At 43.5% G+C, this 17,302-nt stretch overlaps 1 protein-coding gene across 2 annotated transcripts in view; it reads right to left on the reverse strand.

Moving 5' to 3' along the window:
* The window catches only part of ALDH1L2 (aldehyde dehydrogenase 1 family member L2), a 69,800-nt gene extending 53,445 nt beyond the window's left edge, over positions 1 to 16,355 (reverse strand). The window contains exons 1-3 of one of the 2 annotated variants that reach the window (XM_008004496.3): positions 16,151 to 16,355; positions 4,486 to 4,630; positions 1,350 to 1,584 (exon numbers count right to left, since the gene is read on the reverse strand). In XM_008004496.3, coding sequence (XP_008002687.3) covers positions 1,350 to 1,584; positions 4,486 to 4,630; positions 16,151 to 16,198 — 428 coding nt within the window. In that variant the 5' untranslated portion in view covers positions 16,199 to 16,355. The remainder of the gene's footprint in view (positions 1 to 1,349; positions 1,585 to 4,485; positions 4,631 to 16,150) is intronic. The other variant, XM_008004497.3, reaches the window with a different exon arrangement.
* Positions 16,356 to 17,302: the final 947 nt, after the last annotated feature.

Raw genomic sequence — 17,302 nt, forward strand, 5'->3', positions numbered from 1 at the left:
TAATTTGCCCACTAGGTCCAGTTCCTACATTGTGCTTGACCCTGTATTAGGCAGAATAAGAACAGATAGGATACTCTGTGAAGGACAGAATGTGAAGCGAATGTGAAAGACAGAAGTGATTATGAATTCAAGCTAATACAGAGAGAGTATGATAATAGGTCAGCCATGTAATAATTTAAATATTTTTTACTTTTGAGTACAAATCAAGACCTAAATCAATCTATCAATCACTAACTCTTCAGAAATACTAATAAATTAACTGGCATTGTTATCAAGATCTTTGAAAATACTGATATGCTTTGATCCAATGATTCTGCATGTGGAAACAGCGTAAACTGAGAAAAAATACAAGTTTAAGTGCGAAGATACCTACTAAATAATAGTGTGTTATTTATAAGAGCCAAAAAGAAGTCAATCCATGTAATCAAAGTTTAAATACAATTAATGTTTTTCATCACGTTTAAACCAAGTGTAGACTTCCAGCTTATTCTGACAGCTTGACACCGAGGAATATTAGGAAGATGTGCAGGTAAAGGACAGAAAGCAGAAAGGGTAGGAAGGCCCACCTCAACCCACAGCATTGTGTCCCTATGGTATTAGGTACCTACAGTGTACCAGCCACTGTTCCTGACACTGGAAAATAGCAATACAAATGTTGTGCAAAGTCCCTTTCCTCAGGAAGCTTAGAGTTGAATGGGGAAGATGGACAATGAAGGTGATCATTTCATCATTTCAAGTAATTACTTGATGATTATTTCAAGTAATTCAGCATTTCCTGAAATGTACTTGAGAAGCTCTATGCAAAACAAAGTTCTGTGGTCAAATAAGTTTGGGAACATTGTGTATTCAGACTCCCTCTAGGGGATTATGATACTGACATTAAAGCCCGTATTAATAGCTCAAATGAATCCTGCAATTAAAAATCTGGCATCAACCAAACTTACTGACCATAAAACCTTTGTTTGCTCAATACCTAGTAACAGTCAATGGAGCTAGTACTCCATAGGCTATTCTTGGTAAATGCTGTCCTGGTTCGCACTGTATGTCTAGATCTCAGGGGAGTTCATGCAATAGTAGTAACCGATTGGGACCTCACAATTGTTCAGGCATGCCTAGTTTCTTGTCTTGATCACCTCGGTAAAAAACAGAAAGAATGTAGGCAATTGAAATACACTCACCCTCTCTGTAATTAAAAAAGTCTCACTGGGTATTCTGGCACACTCCTGAAATGTCAGCTACTTGGGAGGCCAAGGCAGGAGGATCATTTGAGGCCAAGAGTTTGAACCCAGACTGGGCAACATAGCAAGACCCCATCTCAAAAACAAAAAAGTAAGAAGAAAAAATCTCACCAATTGATAGCAGAGGCTCCTCTGTGCCTGGGCAGGATGGATGGGTGATAAATGATAGAGCCATGCTTTGGACTATCAATTATATCCATGGGGATGAACTGAGTGCAGAAAGGGAGCACATTTAGGTCTGCACCCACGGATCTGTAGGCCTCTGCCACCTCTTTGATGGTCTTGCCCTTGACTCTCCATTTAGGAAGCTTGAACACAGGAGTCCCATCTTTCTCTGCAGCCAAAGCTGAGCATAAAAAGATTTTTTTTTTAGAAATTAGCCGTAATTTTATATCACTATGAATTCACATATTGTAATTTTGCAGTTTCATGAAATATTTATAAATAAAACATGGTGAAGAACAATTTAGATTGTGACTAGAATTTCACCTGTTGCAATTGGATCACACTAAGGTGATACATATCTATATACTTAAGGCATAATAAATTAGAACTGAAAAGATTTTGGCTAGATGATATTTTAAGATTTTAATGAAAGCTTTTTCTTTTTTAGATCAAAAATGGTACCTTTATTACTGATACAACCTTTTAAGAACATAGCTTCAGATTTGGAGGCATGCGCCAGTGCTTCACCCACTAATTTGACACGCTCACCTCTGGCACAGTTAGAAGGCCATGAATCTCTTCCCTCCCTATACAGAACAAACGGTAGACCAGAACACGTTCTCCCTGCCAAGAGCTGAGCTGAGCTTTTCTACTTCCTTCTCCCAAATTCACCAAACAAATAAGTTAACAAAGCTGAGAGGCCAAGAATGGAGAATACATGCTCAACTCCTGCTCAGCTCCTTTGCCACACTGAGCAGACCAGGGTCTCCTTCCTGAGAAGAGCACTGTCTCCTCCCAAACAAATGACTCCATCCTAATGCCATATGAAATGGCCCACCAAAGTGCAAACAGTACAAGCCTATATTTTTCATAATGAAATGTCATTTTTACTATGTGTCTTATATCTTAAGTATTTATATATATATTTAAGTATACAGTTTTATATATAAGTATTATATATTTAAAAAATCGATCAGGCACAGTGGCTCACACCTGTAATCCCAGACTTTGAGAGGCCAAGGCAGGAGGATTGCTTAAACCCAGGAGTTCGAGACCAGCCTGGATAACATAATGAGACCTCCATCTCCACCAAACAAAAAAAATTATTTTCAAATTAGCTGGATGTGGTGGCACGTACCGATAGTCTGAGCTACTTAGAAGGATCACTTGAGCCCAGGAGTTCCAGGTTGCAGTAAGCCATTATCGCACCACTATACTCCAGCCTGGGCAACGAAGTAAGACCCTGTCTCTAAAAAATTTGTTTAAGTGTATAAAAAATATATATACGCACACTATTATTAATATATAATTGTATATATTAATATAGAAATTATGTTATATATTATATAGCATACATGTTTTATAATATATTACTTATATAATAATAGTATATATTTTTATATACTATATATATTTTATAATAGCATATATGTTAATTTTAGGCAATTTCCAGAGGTCTTAACTAAAGCCTTCTATCTGCATTTTTGTGTCCCTTCCTTTCTCCTACATCTGAACAACAAAATTCATTGAGATGAGATGATGCCTCCACCATGAAACCTAAATTTTGAAGCCTAAGGAAGTCCTGAAGGACCCCAGCCATCATGATTAGCCCCTGGTCAATCCGTTTGGAAGAATCTGAGAGACCAGCACAATAATGTTCATAAAATGTGAATGTGCATAAAACTGAACTCACATGTCAGATGACAGGAAAATGGATAAATGGTGGTAAAAATATGTGACCATGGGAGAAATTGTGAAAGATCATATGGCAAAGAAAACTGGGGTGGAGGAAACTTAGAAGTCTTCACTGTAAAAAATGTACCCCAGGCCAGGCGTGGTGCCTCACACCTGTAATCCCCAGCACTTTGGGAGGCCAAGGCGGGTGGATCACCTGAGGTCAGGAGTTCAAGACCAGCCTGGCCAACATGGCGAAACCACGTCTCTACTAAAAATACAAAAATTAGCCAGGTGTGGTGGTGGGTGCCTGTAATCCCAGCTACTTGGGAGGCTGAGGCAGGAGAATCGCTTGAACCCGGGAGGTGGAGGTTTCAGTAAGCTGAGTTCGTACCACTGCTCTCCAGCCTGGGCAACAGAGTGAGACTCCATCTCAAAAAAAAAAAAAAAAATGCACTCCACTGAGACTGGCTGAGACATCCAGGTGTTGGGCTTCCGTTTCAGTTTTTGGCTGCCCCAGAGCTATTTTTGGCTGTCCTCATTGACTCTTCTAACAAGAATACTCAGTTACTGTCATTAGTGCTTCCTTATTATGAACCAGGCATACTGTGAGCACTTTGTGTACATTAATCTAACTTAATCTTCATAGCAGCCACGTGAGGTAGCTACCGCTGAACTGAGGCTAAGATTAAGTAACTTGCCCAAGGTCATACAGCTAGTAAGTGGCAGAATCAGAATTCATTCCTTGATTCCAGAACATATGCTGCTACCCACATGCTGTACCACTTCCTCATATAGTCACCCTATAAGTGAGGTTGGTAGTTTTTCTTTTTCTGAGTTATGCCATGAGCCCAAATGACCATGACCAATGGAAAGGGGGTCCTGACCCTGAGACCAGGCACCAAGGAAGAGTTCATTTCCCAGGATTCATTCTGAAAAGAGGTCTAAAAGTCATATGCTTGCAATGCTTCTGAAGTCCACGTATATGGCAGAGACTGCTAGTTTCCCCCTTCATCCTTTAGGAGTGGATTCCCCTAGTTTAGCTGAACGCATAGCCACCCCAAATCGAATCTATATTTCTCAGCCACTCTTGCAAATAGATTTGGCCTGTGACTAAGTTCTGGCCAATGGGATACAAGTGGAGTAATATGTACAACTCTGGATTATGCCCTTAATAAAACGCTTTCCCCTGATTCCCACTCTTTTTTCTTCCTGCTTGCTGGAAAGCAGATGTGATAGTAGGGGCTGAGGCTGCTACCTTGGACCATGAGATGGAAGTCCAGCATCGGTGTGGGTGAAACAACAAATAGAAGGAGCGTGTATTGTGATGAACACAGAGTTGCCACACCAGCTGATGGCCAACCTGCACTTGAGAATTCTTGACCCAGTCGTCCCAAGATGGACTCACCCAGAGGGTCAGCTTTTCCATCCTTGTCTGGAACTGTGAACACCCCTACTACTTGGTGGCCCTCTTTGCGGAGGTGGCTATAGACTTCTTGTCCAAAGAGGCTCTGGCCAATTAGTGCCAACTTCAGCTTGTTTTTGAAATAAACCTGTGAAACAATTAAATGACGAAGACATAAGCATGGATAGAAGACATTGGATGAGGGCAAGGGTTAAAAAAGTAGCTATTGGGGGCCGGGTGCAGTGGCTCACACCTGTAATCCCAGCACTTTGGGAGGCCGAGGTGGGTGGATCACAAGATCAGGAGATCAAGACCATCCTGGCTAACACTAAAAATACCATCTCTACTAAAAATACAAAAAATTAGCCGGGCGTGGTGGCGGGCACCGGTAGTCCCAGCTACTTGGGAGGCTGAGGCAGGAGAATGGTGTGAACCTGGGAGGCAGAGCTTGCAGTGAGCCGAGATCGTGCCACTGCACTCCAGCCTGGGGAACAGAGTGAGACTCTGTCTAAAACAAAAGTAGCTATTGGGTACGATGTTCACTCTTTGGATATCAGGTACACCAAAAGCCCAGACTTCACCACTACGCAATATGCATGTAAGAAACCTGCCCTTGGCCAGGCACGGTGGCTCATGCTCAAAACCAGCCTAGCCAACATGGAGAAACCCGGTCTCTACTAAAAATAGAAAAATTAGCCAGACGTGCTGGGCCACACCTGTAATCCCAGCTACTTGGGAGACTGAGGCAGGAGAGTCTCTTGAACCCGGGAGGCAGAGGTTGCAGTGAGCCGAGATCTTACCACAGCACTCCAGACTGAGAGACAGAGCAAGACTCTGTGTCAAAAAAAAAAAAAAGAAAGAAAGAAAGAAAGAGAGAGAAAGAAAGAGAAAGAAAGAAAGAAAGAAAGAAAGAAAGAAAGAAAGAAAGAAAGAAAGAAAGAAAAGAAAGAAGGAAAGAAAGAAAGAAAAGAAAGAAGGAAAGGAAAGAAAGAAAGAAAGAAGGAAAGAAAGAAAGAAAGAAAGAAAGAAAGAAAGAAAGAAAGAAAGAAAGAAAGAAAGAAAGAAAAAGAAAGAAAGAAAGAAAGAAAGAAAGAAAAAGAAAAAGAGGGTAGTCAGAGGGTCAGACTTCCTATGAGCTTCCTCTCTTGGCAATGCCTCCACAGAACTCTCTCTGTGTTTACATTCTTCCATGTTAGCATGTGGCTCCATGGGATCTGAACTTAGGATGTTTATCCCCCTCCAATCTAAATGGGATTCTCTAATGTTCTGGCAAGTAATTCTAAATTAGTAAAGCCTCACTAAGAAAAATCTGTTTATGAAGAAATTTAATTTTCCCTTATTTCCCACTTTATTAGAGGCATACATAGCATCCTGTTTTTAGGTAAGAACTTAAAAGGATACCAGATCACAACTTCCCTGTAACTGAGCTGATAATAAAGTTTTAACTAATTTAATTAATTAAAAAAATCCTAGGGTCAGCCAAACTTTCTATCCCCAAATAACCTAATTAAGCTTCAACAAATATTTGCAAACAAACATATTAACTCTGTAACAACAGCAAATTCACCTGCAGATAATGCACGGCTGACCATTTAATTTTCTCTTCTCAAAAAAATCAAAATGTCCTATATGCCATCTTCAAATCCTATAACTAATGCTGTCGCTTGAAATAGAATCTACATGTTTGCCACCTTACAAAAATTTTGGCTTTACCACTTACCATTACCAATGCCAGATATTCAAGACATCTAAAATACTACTTTTAAAACACACAAGAGCCAAGAGACTGAGATGACTCAAATGTAACGTGCCACTCAGTTGTCGTCTGGTTATTTGGAGTTCAATTCCAGATTCAATCCTCTCTGAGAAAGACAGCATTTAAAGAAACCATGTTGACTGGGCGCTGTGGCTCATGCCTGGAATTCCAGCACTTTGAGAGGCTGAGGCGGGTGAATCACCTGAGGACGGGAGTTCAAGACCAGCCTGACCAACATGGAGAAACCCTGTCTCTACTAAAAATACAAAAATTAGCGAGGTATGGTGGCAGGCATCTGTAATCCCAGCTACTCGGGAGGCTGAGGTAGGAAAATCGCTTGAACCCGGGAGGTAGAGGTTGCAGTGAGCTGAGATCGCACCACTGCACTCCAGCCTGGGCAACAAAAATGAAACTCCGTCCCCCGCCCCCCGCAAAAAAAGAAACCATGTCAGTATCTTTGGAAACACTACATTCATTGAAACACTTTCTGAGCTTTACACTGAAGCTGAAGCTGAAGCTATAAAGGTGAGTTTCTAACACTGAGAAGTTTTCAGATTTTATGACTATAAATATGTTTATAATGAGTTAGCAAGATTCCAGGAAATTGGACTGAGATATTTTACTTTATTTTGAGACAGAGTTTCACTCCATGGTCACCCAGGCTGGAGTGAAGTGGCGCGATCTCAGCTCACTGCAGCTTCCGCCTCCTGGGTTCAAGTGAGTCTTGTGCTTCAGCCTCCCGAGTAGCTGGGATTACAGACATGCACCACCACCATGCCCAGCTAATTTTTGTATTTTTAGTAGAGACGGGGTTTCACCATGTTGGCCAGGCTGGTCTCAAACTCCTGACCTCAGGTGATCCACCTGCATGAGTCTCCCAAAGTGCCAGGATTACAGGCTATTTTACTTCAGTCTTATTTCTCCGGTTGTGGTGTCTGCCTGTGTTGGCAGAAGTAACTGGGAGAATATGTTTAAAATGTGGATTCCTGGGCCCTACTTCAAATCTACTGAGCCAGAATCTTAAGCCCAGGAAGCTGCATTTTAACAAACTATTCAGTGACTCGTAAGTACATGGAAGTCTGAGAATCTCTGCTCTGTGGAGAGTGGTATGTCTGCCTGCACGAACAAGATTCCGCCCTGGGGAGTTCAGGTCAGGAAGAAAGGGTGGAAATAAGAGCAAACATTTTAATGAGACCCTAGTATGGGCCAAGTATTTCACATGATTGTCTCATTTGATTGCACAATGACTCCTGGAGACAGGCATTATTAAGCCACTTTATGGATAAAGAAATTAAAGCACAGAGAGGTTAGGTAGCCAGGAGTCAAATAGCTACTAAGAGGCAGCCCTGAGATTCCAACTCTGTTTATTATCCTAGTACCCACTGTTTTTTCATACACCAGCTGTGCAGTCTTGAACTGGTCTTTATTTTCCATCATCAATTAAAATCAGCATAGTAATAGTACCTATCTCATAAGGTTGTTATAAGGATTCAGTGGGATAAAGTGTGTAATGCATTAGCACAGTGCATGGCAATAGTAAATGCTCACTAAATGTTACATAGTATTATTATCATACCATAAGCAACACCTAGGTACATAAAAATAATGATAATAGATATCTCCTATTGGAAATATACCATGAGCCAAACACTATGTTGAGCCCTTTTCATTAATTCAAAAACTATTTATCAAATGCTTATTGTACATCTTTAATCCCCCCAGTGACCCATTTTGCAAATGAGAAAACAAAGGGGTCAGAAAAGTTAAGTAACCTGCCCAAAGGCAGAGCTAATAAGGGTCCAGGGCAGGATTCAAACCTGGGTCTATCTTACTTTAGCAGATGTGTTTCTAAGGCTTTCCTACGCTGAAAGTTCCCCTCCTACTTTAGAAAAACATAGCAACAGTTTGACAGGTCAGTTGGGAATAGTTCCATCAGCCTGTTTAAGGAAATGCCACGCTGAAGGTGACGTGGGAGACAGCACCATTCTTTAACTGGCTCTCACTATAGGTGTCTGTTGCATTAGTGAGAAAGGGCATAAAATGACCCACAGTCATTTCCAAATCTGGATGATAAATTCTATAATCTTGTTTCTTTTTTTTTTTTTTTTTGAGACAGAGTCTCACTGTGTTGCCCAGGCTGGAATGCAGTGGTGCGATCTCAGCTCACTGCAACCTCTGCCTTCCGGGTTCAAGCAATTCTCCTGCCTCAGCCTCCCAAGTAACTGGGATTACAGGTGCATGCCATCATGCTCAGCTAATATTCTTTTTTTTTTTTTTTTTTTTTAGTAGAGATGGGGTTTCACCGTGTTACTCAGGCAGGTCTCAAATTCCTGAGCTCAGGCAATCCACCCGCCTCGGCATCCCAGCGTGCTAGGATTACAGGTGTAAGCCACCATGCCCGGCCTTGTTTCTTTAGAGAGAACATTCTGCACTAGAGGAGAATTTTGGAGGGAGCAGAACCTTTGCTTTTCAAATTGTCAAATAATGCACTCCCAGGCTATCCACCCTCTGGTGGAATTCTTTAGGAAGCAAGTTAATATAGACCCTGACTATGCTCCAAGAATTAAAAAAAAAAAAAAAAAAAAAGTACACATAGCTTTCCATAGAAAACTTCAAGGCACAGTGCGAAGAGTCTGCCCTGATCTGAAGCCCTTTGGCCAGATGCTAATAGAACCATTTGGGCGGGGTATAAAGTAAGGCCAAAGCTATCCAAGTAAGAATTGGCAGTTTCACAGAGGACCTTCACACAAAAGAATAAAACAAAGTTTTTCTGAGACCCTGAGGCGCCTAACACTTCATGGAGCATCCGGCACACCGTGTCCCACACTGTGCCTGACTCTGCGCAAGACTCATCCAGCAAGCCTGTTTTCAGGCTTTGCCACGCTCTGGGCATAGTGCATGGTAGAGGTGGCACATTACTGTCCTGGCAGCAGTGTTTTATTTGGCCCACAAAGCATTTTTAAGAGGACTCTGTTAAGATTTTTTAGGAGGTTTCACCTCAGAAGGCACAATTTGTAACTTGTCTTTAAAACTCAGGAGGTTTGGCTGGGCACCGATCACCTGAGGTCAGGAGTGCAAGACCAGCCTGGCCAACTTGGTGAAATCCCATCTCTACTAAAAGTCCAAAAAAGTTAGCCAGGCGTGGTGGCGCATGCTTGTAGTCCCAACTACTCAGGAGGCTGAGGCAGGAGGATCGCTTGAACCTGGGAGGCAGAAGTTGCTGTGAGCTGAGATCGCACCATTGCACTCCAGCCTGGGGGACAGAGCAAGACTCTGTCTCAGAAAACAAAAATCAAAAAAACTCAGGAGGTTTGTCAACCCTGGTCTATGGTCCCATATAGCAACAGTCAGCTAGCGCTGAGCAGTGGTGGCCCGTTTACCCTAGACGTGGTCTTGCCCTCCATCCAGCTCAAATCCCTCATTTGCTTTACCTGTTTGGCCTCTGTGGGAATTTCTCTTTGCGACCCCTCCACTAAAGATACAAAGAAGTTAGGCCGGGCGCGGTGGCTCAAGCCTGTAATCCCAGCACTTTGGGAGGCCGAGACGGGCGGATCACGAGGTCAGGAGATCGAGACCATCCTGGCTAACACGGTGAAACCCCGTCTCTACTAAAAATACAAAAAACTAGCCGGGCGAGGCGGCGGGCGCCTGTAGTCCCAGCTACTCGGGAGGCTGAGACAGGAGAATGGCGGGAACCCGGGAGGCGGACCTTGCAGTGAGCTGAGATCCGGCCACTGTACTCCAGCCTGGGCGGCAGACCGAGACTCCGTCTCAAAAAAAAAAAAAAAAAAAAAAAAAAAAAAAAAAAAAAAAGATACAAAGAAGTGGTCCCTGTCCTCGAGCATCCACCAACTAGCAGGGAGGGCACACAAGTTAAGACATAGTAACACAGTGCTAGAATAGGAGAGCACAGTTTGGTTAAGAGAGGAGAAGACTTCTCCAGAAGGCAACTCCCTAGCTGAATCTTAGAGAATCCATCTTGGGAGTTGGCAGAGAAAAGGGAGAGGGTTGTAGGAGGTCCTTGGGAAGTGCCAGGCGGAGGGTGCAGGATTTACAAAGAAACAAATGCATGTGCACAGCGTGTCCAATACTGGGAGTCAAGGAATGGTGACAAGTGACAATGTGGAAAGAGACATTATGGAGGGCTGTGTCAAATAATTTGGACCTTTTTGTGAAGACAATGAGATTCACTGAGCGTCTTTAAGCAGGAGAGTTAATTGAAAGCAGGAGAGTCTAATTTCTATGCTAATAGACTGCTTAGGCAACTGTGGAGGCATGAACTAGTTCTGGGTAGGTACACCTGTGTTGTGAATGGAACAGAGCATGAAAATCAAAGCTGACCTAGCAATCCACCTTCAGCATATTCACAGGATATAGTCTGGAATAATGTAAAAGCTCTTGCAACCGATTATAAGAAACTCTCATACTAATAGAAGCAACACATTACACTTTACATAGAGGTAGATCTGCAAGATTCAACCAAGATTCAGGATACCACCATAAATGCAAACTTGTGCAACTTGATTTTCCTATTGCCTCACTATATAAAGAAGATATCAGCAAGGGCTTTCCTGGATGTCTAGCCAACTTTTGTTTTTTCATCATAAAAAGGATAAAAGATTTTAAAAAGGGGGATGTCAATACAGGGGCCTATGAGCAGGTGATGCCAGAGGGGGATGCCCAAGACTCAGAGACTGGAGAGAGCTCCTAGGCCGAGGCTGGTGACCACAGAACACTTCAAAGACTTTGAGTAAAGGGAGAGATCGTCCAAAGGGCTCGAGTCCAGAAACGGACTCCAGTACTAGAGAGGCAGGATTTCCGTGCACAGCAGTTACTATAATATTTTAATTGTATAAAATTTTTTAAACTAATTTTTAACTATGCATATTACATATACACACAATCTCCTTATTAAAAAAAAAAAGATCACAGATAAGACTACAGCCCCTTTTGACCATCACTCCCAATCTGCATCCCTTCCTCACTCCCCAGAGGAAACTACTATTGTAGTTTGGTATGAATTCTACAGACCTTCCCCAGGCATTTAAAAACATGCAAATACGGCCGGGCGCGGTGGCTCACGCCTGTAATCCCAGCACTTTGGAAGGCGAGGCGGGCGGATCACGAGGTCAGGAGATCCAGACCATCCTGGCAAACACGGTGAAACCCTGTCTCTACTAAAAATACAAAAAAAAATTTAGCCGGGCGTGGTGGCGGGCGCCTGTAGTCCCAGTTTCTCGGGAGGCTGAGGCAGGAGAATGGCGTGAACCCAGGAGGCGGCGGAGCTTGCAGTGAGCGGAGATCGCCCCACTGCACTCCAGCCTGGGCGACAGAGAGAAACTCCGTCTCAAAAATAAAATAAAATAAAAAATAAAAACATGGAAATATATACAAAAAGTATTATTTTGTGTTTCCAAAAATAATTCAAATGTAATAATATTATGTATAATGTTCCATAACTTTCCTTGTCGGTACATATAATTCATTCTTTGAAATCGTTGCACAGTATTCCTTAGTGTAGCTATATCTCAGTTTACTTGTTCATATCCCTATTGAGAAACATTTTGGCCTTCAATATGTCATTATTGCAAATCCCATGGCAATGAATATCGTGGTACATGCTTCCTGTGCCCATGTGGAAGTATTTTTCTCAGATACCTACAAGTGAAACTGCAGGATCATTTTTAAACCTAAATTTAATTGAAGTAGATAGCATCAAATTGACTTCTACAGTATTGGAGGAAATGTTTTCTCACCCCTGCAAAACACACAATATCATCAGATTTACGATTTTTGCCACTCTGATGAGTGAAAAATGGTATCTTGTTCTAAATTGCATTTGTCTGATTGCTAGTTTGGTTGAGTGTATTTTCATATTTTATTGTTCATTTATATTTCCTTTTTGGTATATCATTTTAGTTAGTGTATTATGTATTATTATTCTTTTCATAAAAACACAGATTTAATAGTCTGTCCCACTAATCTATGAACTCCTTGAAAATGGGACTATTTCTTTCTTGCTTATTGTTTTATCTTTGGGTTATGAGAGTCTGAGGAAGTTAGTCCACTTCTCTGGGTCTCAGTTTTCTTATCAGTGAAATGGTCATAATAATCTAGGTTGAGAATCCCTTATCCAAAATGCTTGGAACCAGAAGTGTTTCAGATTTTGGATATTTTCAGATTTTGGAATGTTTGCATTATACTTACCATTTGAGCATCCCAAATCTGAAAATCTGAAATCCAAAATGCTGTCATGATCATTACCTTTGCGTTTCATGTCAGTGCTCAAAAATGTTCAGATTTTAAAGCATTTCAGATTTCAGATATTCAGATTTGGGATGTTCAACCTAGAACCTACTTCATTGAGATGTCATGAGGATTAAAGGAGTACAGAGTCGCCCTCTGTATTTGTGGGTTCCGTATCCATGGATTCAACCAACCATGAATCGAAAATATTTGGAAAAAATTGCATCTGTACTAGACATGTATAATTTTTCTTGTCATTATTCCATAAACAATACAGTGGGACAATTATTTACATAGCATCTACTTTGTATTCATTATTATAAGTTATCTACAGGTGATTTAAAGTATACTGGAGAATATGCATATGTTATATACAAATATTACCCCATTTTATATAAGGGACTTGAGCATCTTCAGATTTTGATATCCATGGGAGGTCCTGAAACCAATCCCCTATGAATACAAGGAACAAGGAACAACTGTATATGTAAAACATTTATTAATGCCATCTATTAATATTATTATATCCTCAGGATTTAGAGTCCTCAGTGTATAATTAACAACTAAATATAGTTTGAAGTTGAATTTGGAGATCCTGTGAACAGAAAAGACACCAGAGCAGAGGTCAGGCAATGAGGAAGCAAGTTAAGAACCTGGTTCCTAGAACTGAGAAATAAAGCAGGTACTTGGTTCCAAAGACCAAGGAAGTGTCCTACCTCTTTGGGCTGGATCAGAAGGTAACCTCAAGTTACCTGGAGCCAGGCTATAAACCTAGAGCTACCAGACAGACCTGACCCAGACACTGGCAGAGAAAGCTAAACAAAGGAATGCCAAATGAATAGAGGGCTAAATAACTCCTACCATGGGGAGAAGAAGCAGTGAGCCAGGCAGGATATCAGAAGTGGGCAATAACACCTAACTGACAAAGGGCTTTAAAACAAATGGTTGTTTTAGTTAAAAAGATCCAGCCATATCACTAAGCTGAAATCATTAAATATTTCTAAGTCCCTTTATTTAAGACAGAGGATGGAAAAAGGAATTCTGTCAAGAAGTATTATAAACTAATTTTCCCTTGGATTTTGCTAGGTTCTGAAAGCTTTATTTTTATTCATCCTTCATTCTGCTTTAATACTAAACTTAAAAGCATTGTTTGATTTTTCGGTTTTTAAAGATAAAGGGATAATTAGGCCAGGCGCAGTGGTTCATGCCTGTAATCCTAACATTTTGGGAGGCTGAGGTGGGCAGATCACTTGAGGCCAAGAGTTCGAGACCAGCCTGGCCAACATGGCGAAATCCTGTCTCTACTAAAAATACAAAAATCAGCTGGGCATGGTGGTGCATGTCTGTAATCCCAGCTACTCAAAAGGCAGAGGCACAAGAATCGCTTGAACCCGGGAGGCAGAGATAGCAGTGAGACGAGATTGTGCCATTGCATTCCAACCTGGGCGACAAAGTGAGATTCTGTCTCAAAAAAATAAAAAATTAAAATTAAAAGATAATTTGCATACAGTAAAATGCACCCTTTTCAGTGTACCGTGCTGTGAGTTTTAACACACAGTCACGTAACCACTACCACAATCAAGATGCATAACAGTTCCATTACCGCCCAAATTCCTTTATGCCTGTTTATAATCAATCCTTCCTCCCATCTCCAGCTCCAGACATCACGAATCTTTTTTCTATCCCTATAGTTTTACTCTTTCCAAAATGTCAGATAAATGAAATCATAAAATACGCAGCATTTTGAGTCTGATTCTTACACTTAGCATACATATTTGAGTTCCATCCATGTCGTATGCGTCAGTAGTTCATTCATTTGCCCCCCCCCCACTGAGTAGAATTCCATTGTATGGATGGATATACCACAGTTTGTTTATCCTGTCACCAGTTGAGGACAATTTCCAGTTCTTGGCAATTATGAATAAAGCCTCTATACACATCAATAAACAGGTTTTTATGTGGGCAAATAAGGTTTCATTTCTTTTGGGTAAATACCTAGGAGTGTGATTCCTGGGTCATATGATAGGTATATGTTTAACTACATATGGAACTGCCAAACAGTTTTCCAAAGTGGCTGTACCATTTTGTATTCCCACCAGCCATGTATCTGTTTGATTTTGAATAACTCACAAAACACGGTCCAGAACATTTTTCACAGGATACAACATCCCACATTTTTCATTCATCACTCAGTAGCTTCCTTTTGACCATTGAGGAAACTGACTTCTTCCCAGCCATATGTGTCACTGCTTTTCCACATGCACCCCTGGGTACAGTCAGACCCTGACCACACCAGTGCCTCCCCACATCCATGGCTTTGTTTATGCCATTTGCCACCTGGGATGTTTAGCTTTCATTACTGAAATCTTAGCAGACTCCACTATCAAAATCTTTTCATTCCTCAAGACTTCCTTCTGCTCTCCAAAAAAGACAAGTCAATGAAACGTGTTGACAGAAGAGGCCGACAAAACAGGCGCAGGCACTTGGCACAGCCCCTCGCTTTCTGTGCTATCCATCTGGGATCTCATGTGCCACGTGGTGGGGGGAGCTAATGAGGGGTCCAGCAGAGCAGGCAAAAGTCCTAGCAGAGCAGGTCTTCCCCACCGCACCCCCCTCCCCTCATTTTATAAAAGGTGAATATACCTCAAAGTAACTAGAACTGGTTGCAAAGAGTAAAATGAATTCTTATTATTTGGGGTTGTCCGGGATACAAAAAGCTTTTCCTTTGATGCAAGTTTGGGCCAGTTTTTGGTGCTACTCAAGACTTCTCTCTGCCTCCAAGTTTTTTACATCTGAATATATACATATGTACATATGGCTTTGGCATGGCCGAGAAAAAGAATCGATAAGCAAATTCTTTTATGTACTTCCTATAAAAGAGATACCATACATAAGACAGTCCCCCCCCCCCGCCCCCTCTCTCTCTCTTCCCTAAACAGTCCCGAGGTCCCCTGGGTGCTGAAGGCAGCACCACAGTGCAACGTGTCCGCTCTCGGTTCCATTTCTGGAGGAGCTGATGCAACTCCAAGGCGCGGGGCTGGGCCAGAACTCGGTTCTTGTGCTACAGTAGAATAGTGTTCCAGCGTGGCTGCCTCTGCAGCGCCTGGCAATTCTAGGAGTTTTGCCATCTGCAGCTCAGCTCAGGAATACTGAGCTTGCAGCCATCGGCTTTGAGTGCCATTATCTGAACCGGCCCTGAGTGCCAGTCTCGAGCGCTTACACCTCCCAGGCCGCCAACGAGGACCCTACTGACTTGATACTCCCCTCCTCTTCCAGGAGACAGTCTCGGCCCCATACGGCTCCGGCTCTTGACCAGGGATCTCACAATTGAAGTGAAAAAGAAAAGGAAGTAGACTCTGTCCTCCTTACCAAGTGACCGTTCCCACCTTGCCATCCCAGCCAGACTTGACACGTCCAAAAACTGCATCCTCAGTCCCTTCCCGGCAGCAGACAATGGCTTGCGTGCCAATTCCCATCCGGGACCCTCCCCAGGCCCTTCTCTGAGGTCTCTCTGTTTTTGTTTGTTTGTTTTAAACGCTGTCTTGGTTTTTAGCAAAGTCTAAGCGTCGCTGCTCATCCCCAGCCCCACCGCCCCGGCCCTCCCGCCCCGGAGTCTGGAAACCAGGACAGGGTGACAGCCGGGACGCTCGCCCGGGCGGGACTCACCCGGCCAGTGGAGAAGCGCCGGAGCGCCTGGCTGCCCCACCGCAGCATGCTGGAGAGGAGCGCTAGCACTGGCGGCGCGGCGGCGCGGGAGGCAGGCGGGCGGAGCAGCCTGGGCGCGGCCTGCAGCCTCGATGCCCCGGACTGCCTGGCGGGCGGCTCGCGGCCTCAGCTAGTCCGCACCCGGCCCAAGGCCCACCGCCCGCGGCCCGCCCCACCCTACCAGCGGCAAGACCCCGCCCCCGAGCTGGCAAGGCCCCGCCCCCAGCTGGAAGGCACCCGCCCCGCCAGCTGGCTGGGCTCCCGCAGCCAACCTAATGCGACGCGGCGGAGCGCGCGGGCTCTCCGGAGCCTGCCTGCCCTGACCTTGGTACCAAAAGCACGCCCAGTCCCAGGGACCGCACCTCTCCGCTGCCTGGACTTTCCGCCAATTCCGGCCAAGGTCCAGGTGCTTTCTAACTGTGGGAGCCTCTACCACTCACTCAACCCCCCAGCAGTACATACGGATCTACCTTATTAGTGGTGAATCTGACATCCCAAGTGCTGTCCACAGCAGAGCCCGCAGAAAGCAGGCCTGTAGACAGATACGTAGTGGGGGCGCCTTCGCTGTGTAGGGATCCTGATGCCTACCTCGTAGGATGGTAGGCCGGGAGCTGTGGCTCACGCCTGTAATCCCAGCGCTTTGGGAGGCCGAGGAGGGCAGATGGCCTGAGCTCGGGAGTTCGAGACCAGCCTGGCCACCATAGTGAAGCCCTGTCTCTACTAAAAATACAAAAAGAAAAAGAAAAAACAAATTAGCCGGGGGTGGTGTCGCATGCCTGCAGTCCCAGCTACTCGGGAGGCTGAAGCACGAGGACCACTTGAGCCGGGGAGGCGGAGGTTACAGTGAGCCGAGATCATGCCACTGCACTTAAGCCTGGGCAACAGTGCGAGACTCTGTCTCAAAAATAAATAAATGAATAAATTGGTGCAAAAGTAATTGTGGTTTTTGCCACTGAAAGTAATGGCAAAGCCACAATTACTTTTGCACCAACCTAATAGATACATGCCCTTCTCCCTCACCTCTGTGGAAAAAACGCTCACACGTGCTTTAGCTGGACGTTTGTCTCAAACCAGACTTCTTAGCCTAGCTTTCAGGGCCGTCTGCAATTTGCC

The sequence above is a fragment of the Chlorocebus sabaeus genome, chromosome 11, assembly GCF_047675955.1.
Source record: "Chlorocebus sabaeus isolate Y175 chromosome 11, mChlSab1.0.hap1, whole genome shotgun sequence".
In the NCBI taxonomy this organism is placed as follows: domain Eukaryota; kingdom Metazoa; phylum Chordata; class Mammalia; order Primates; family Cercopithecidae; genus Chlorocebus; species Chlorocebus sabaeus.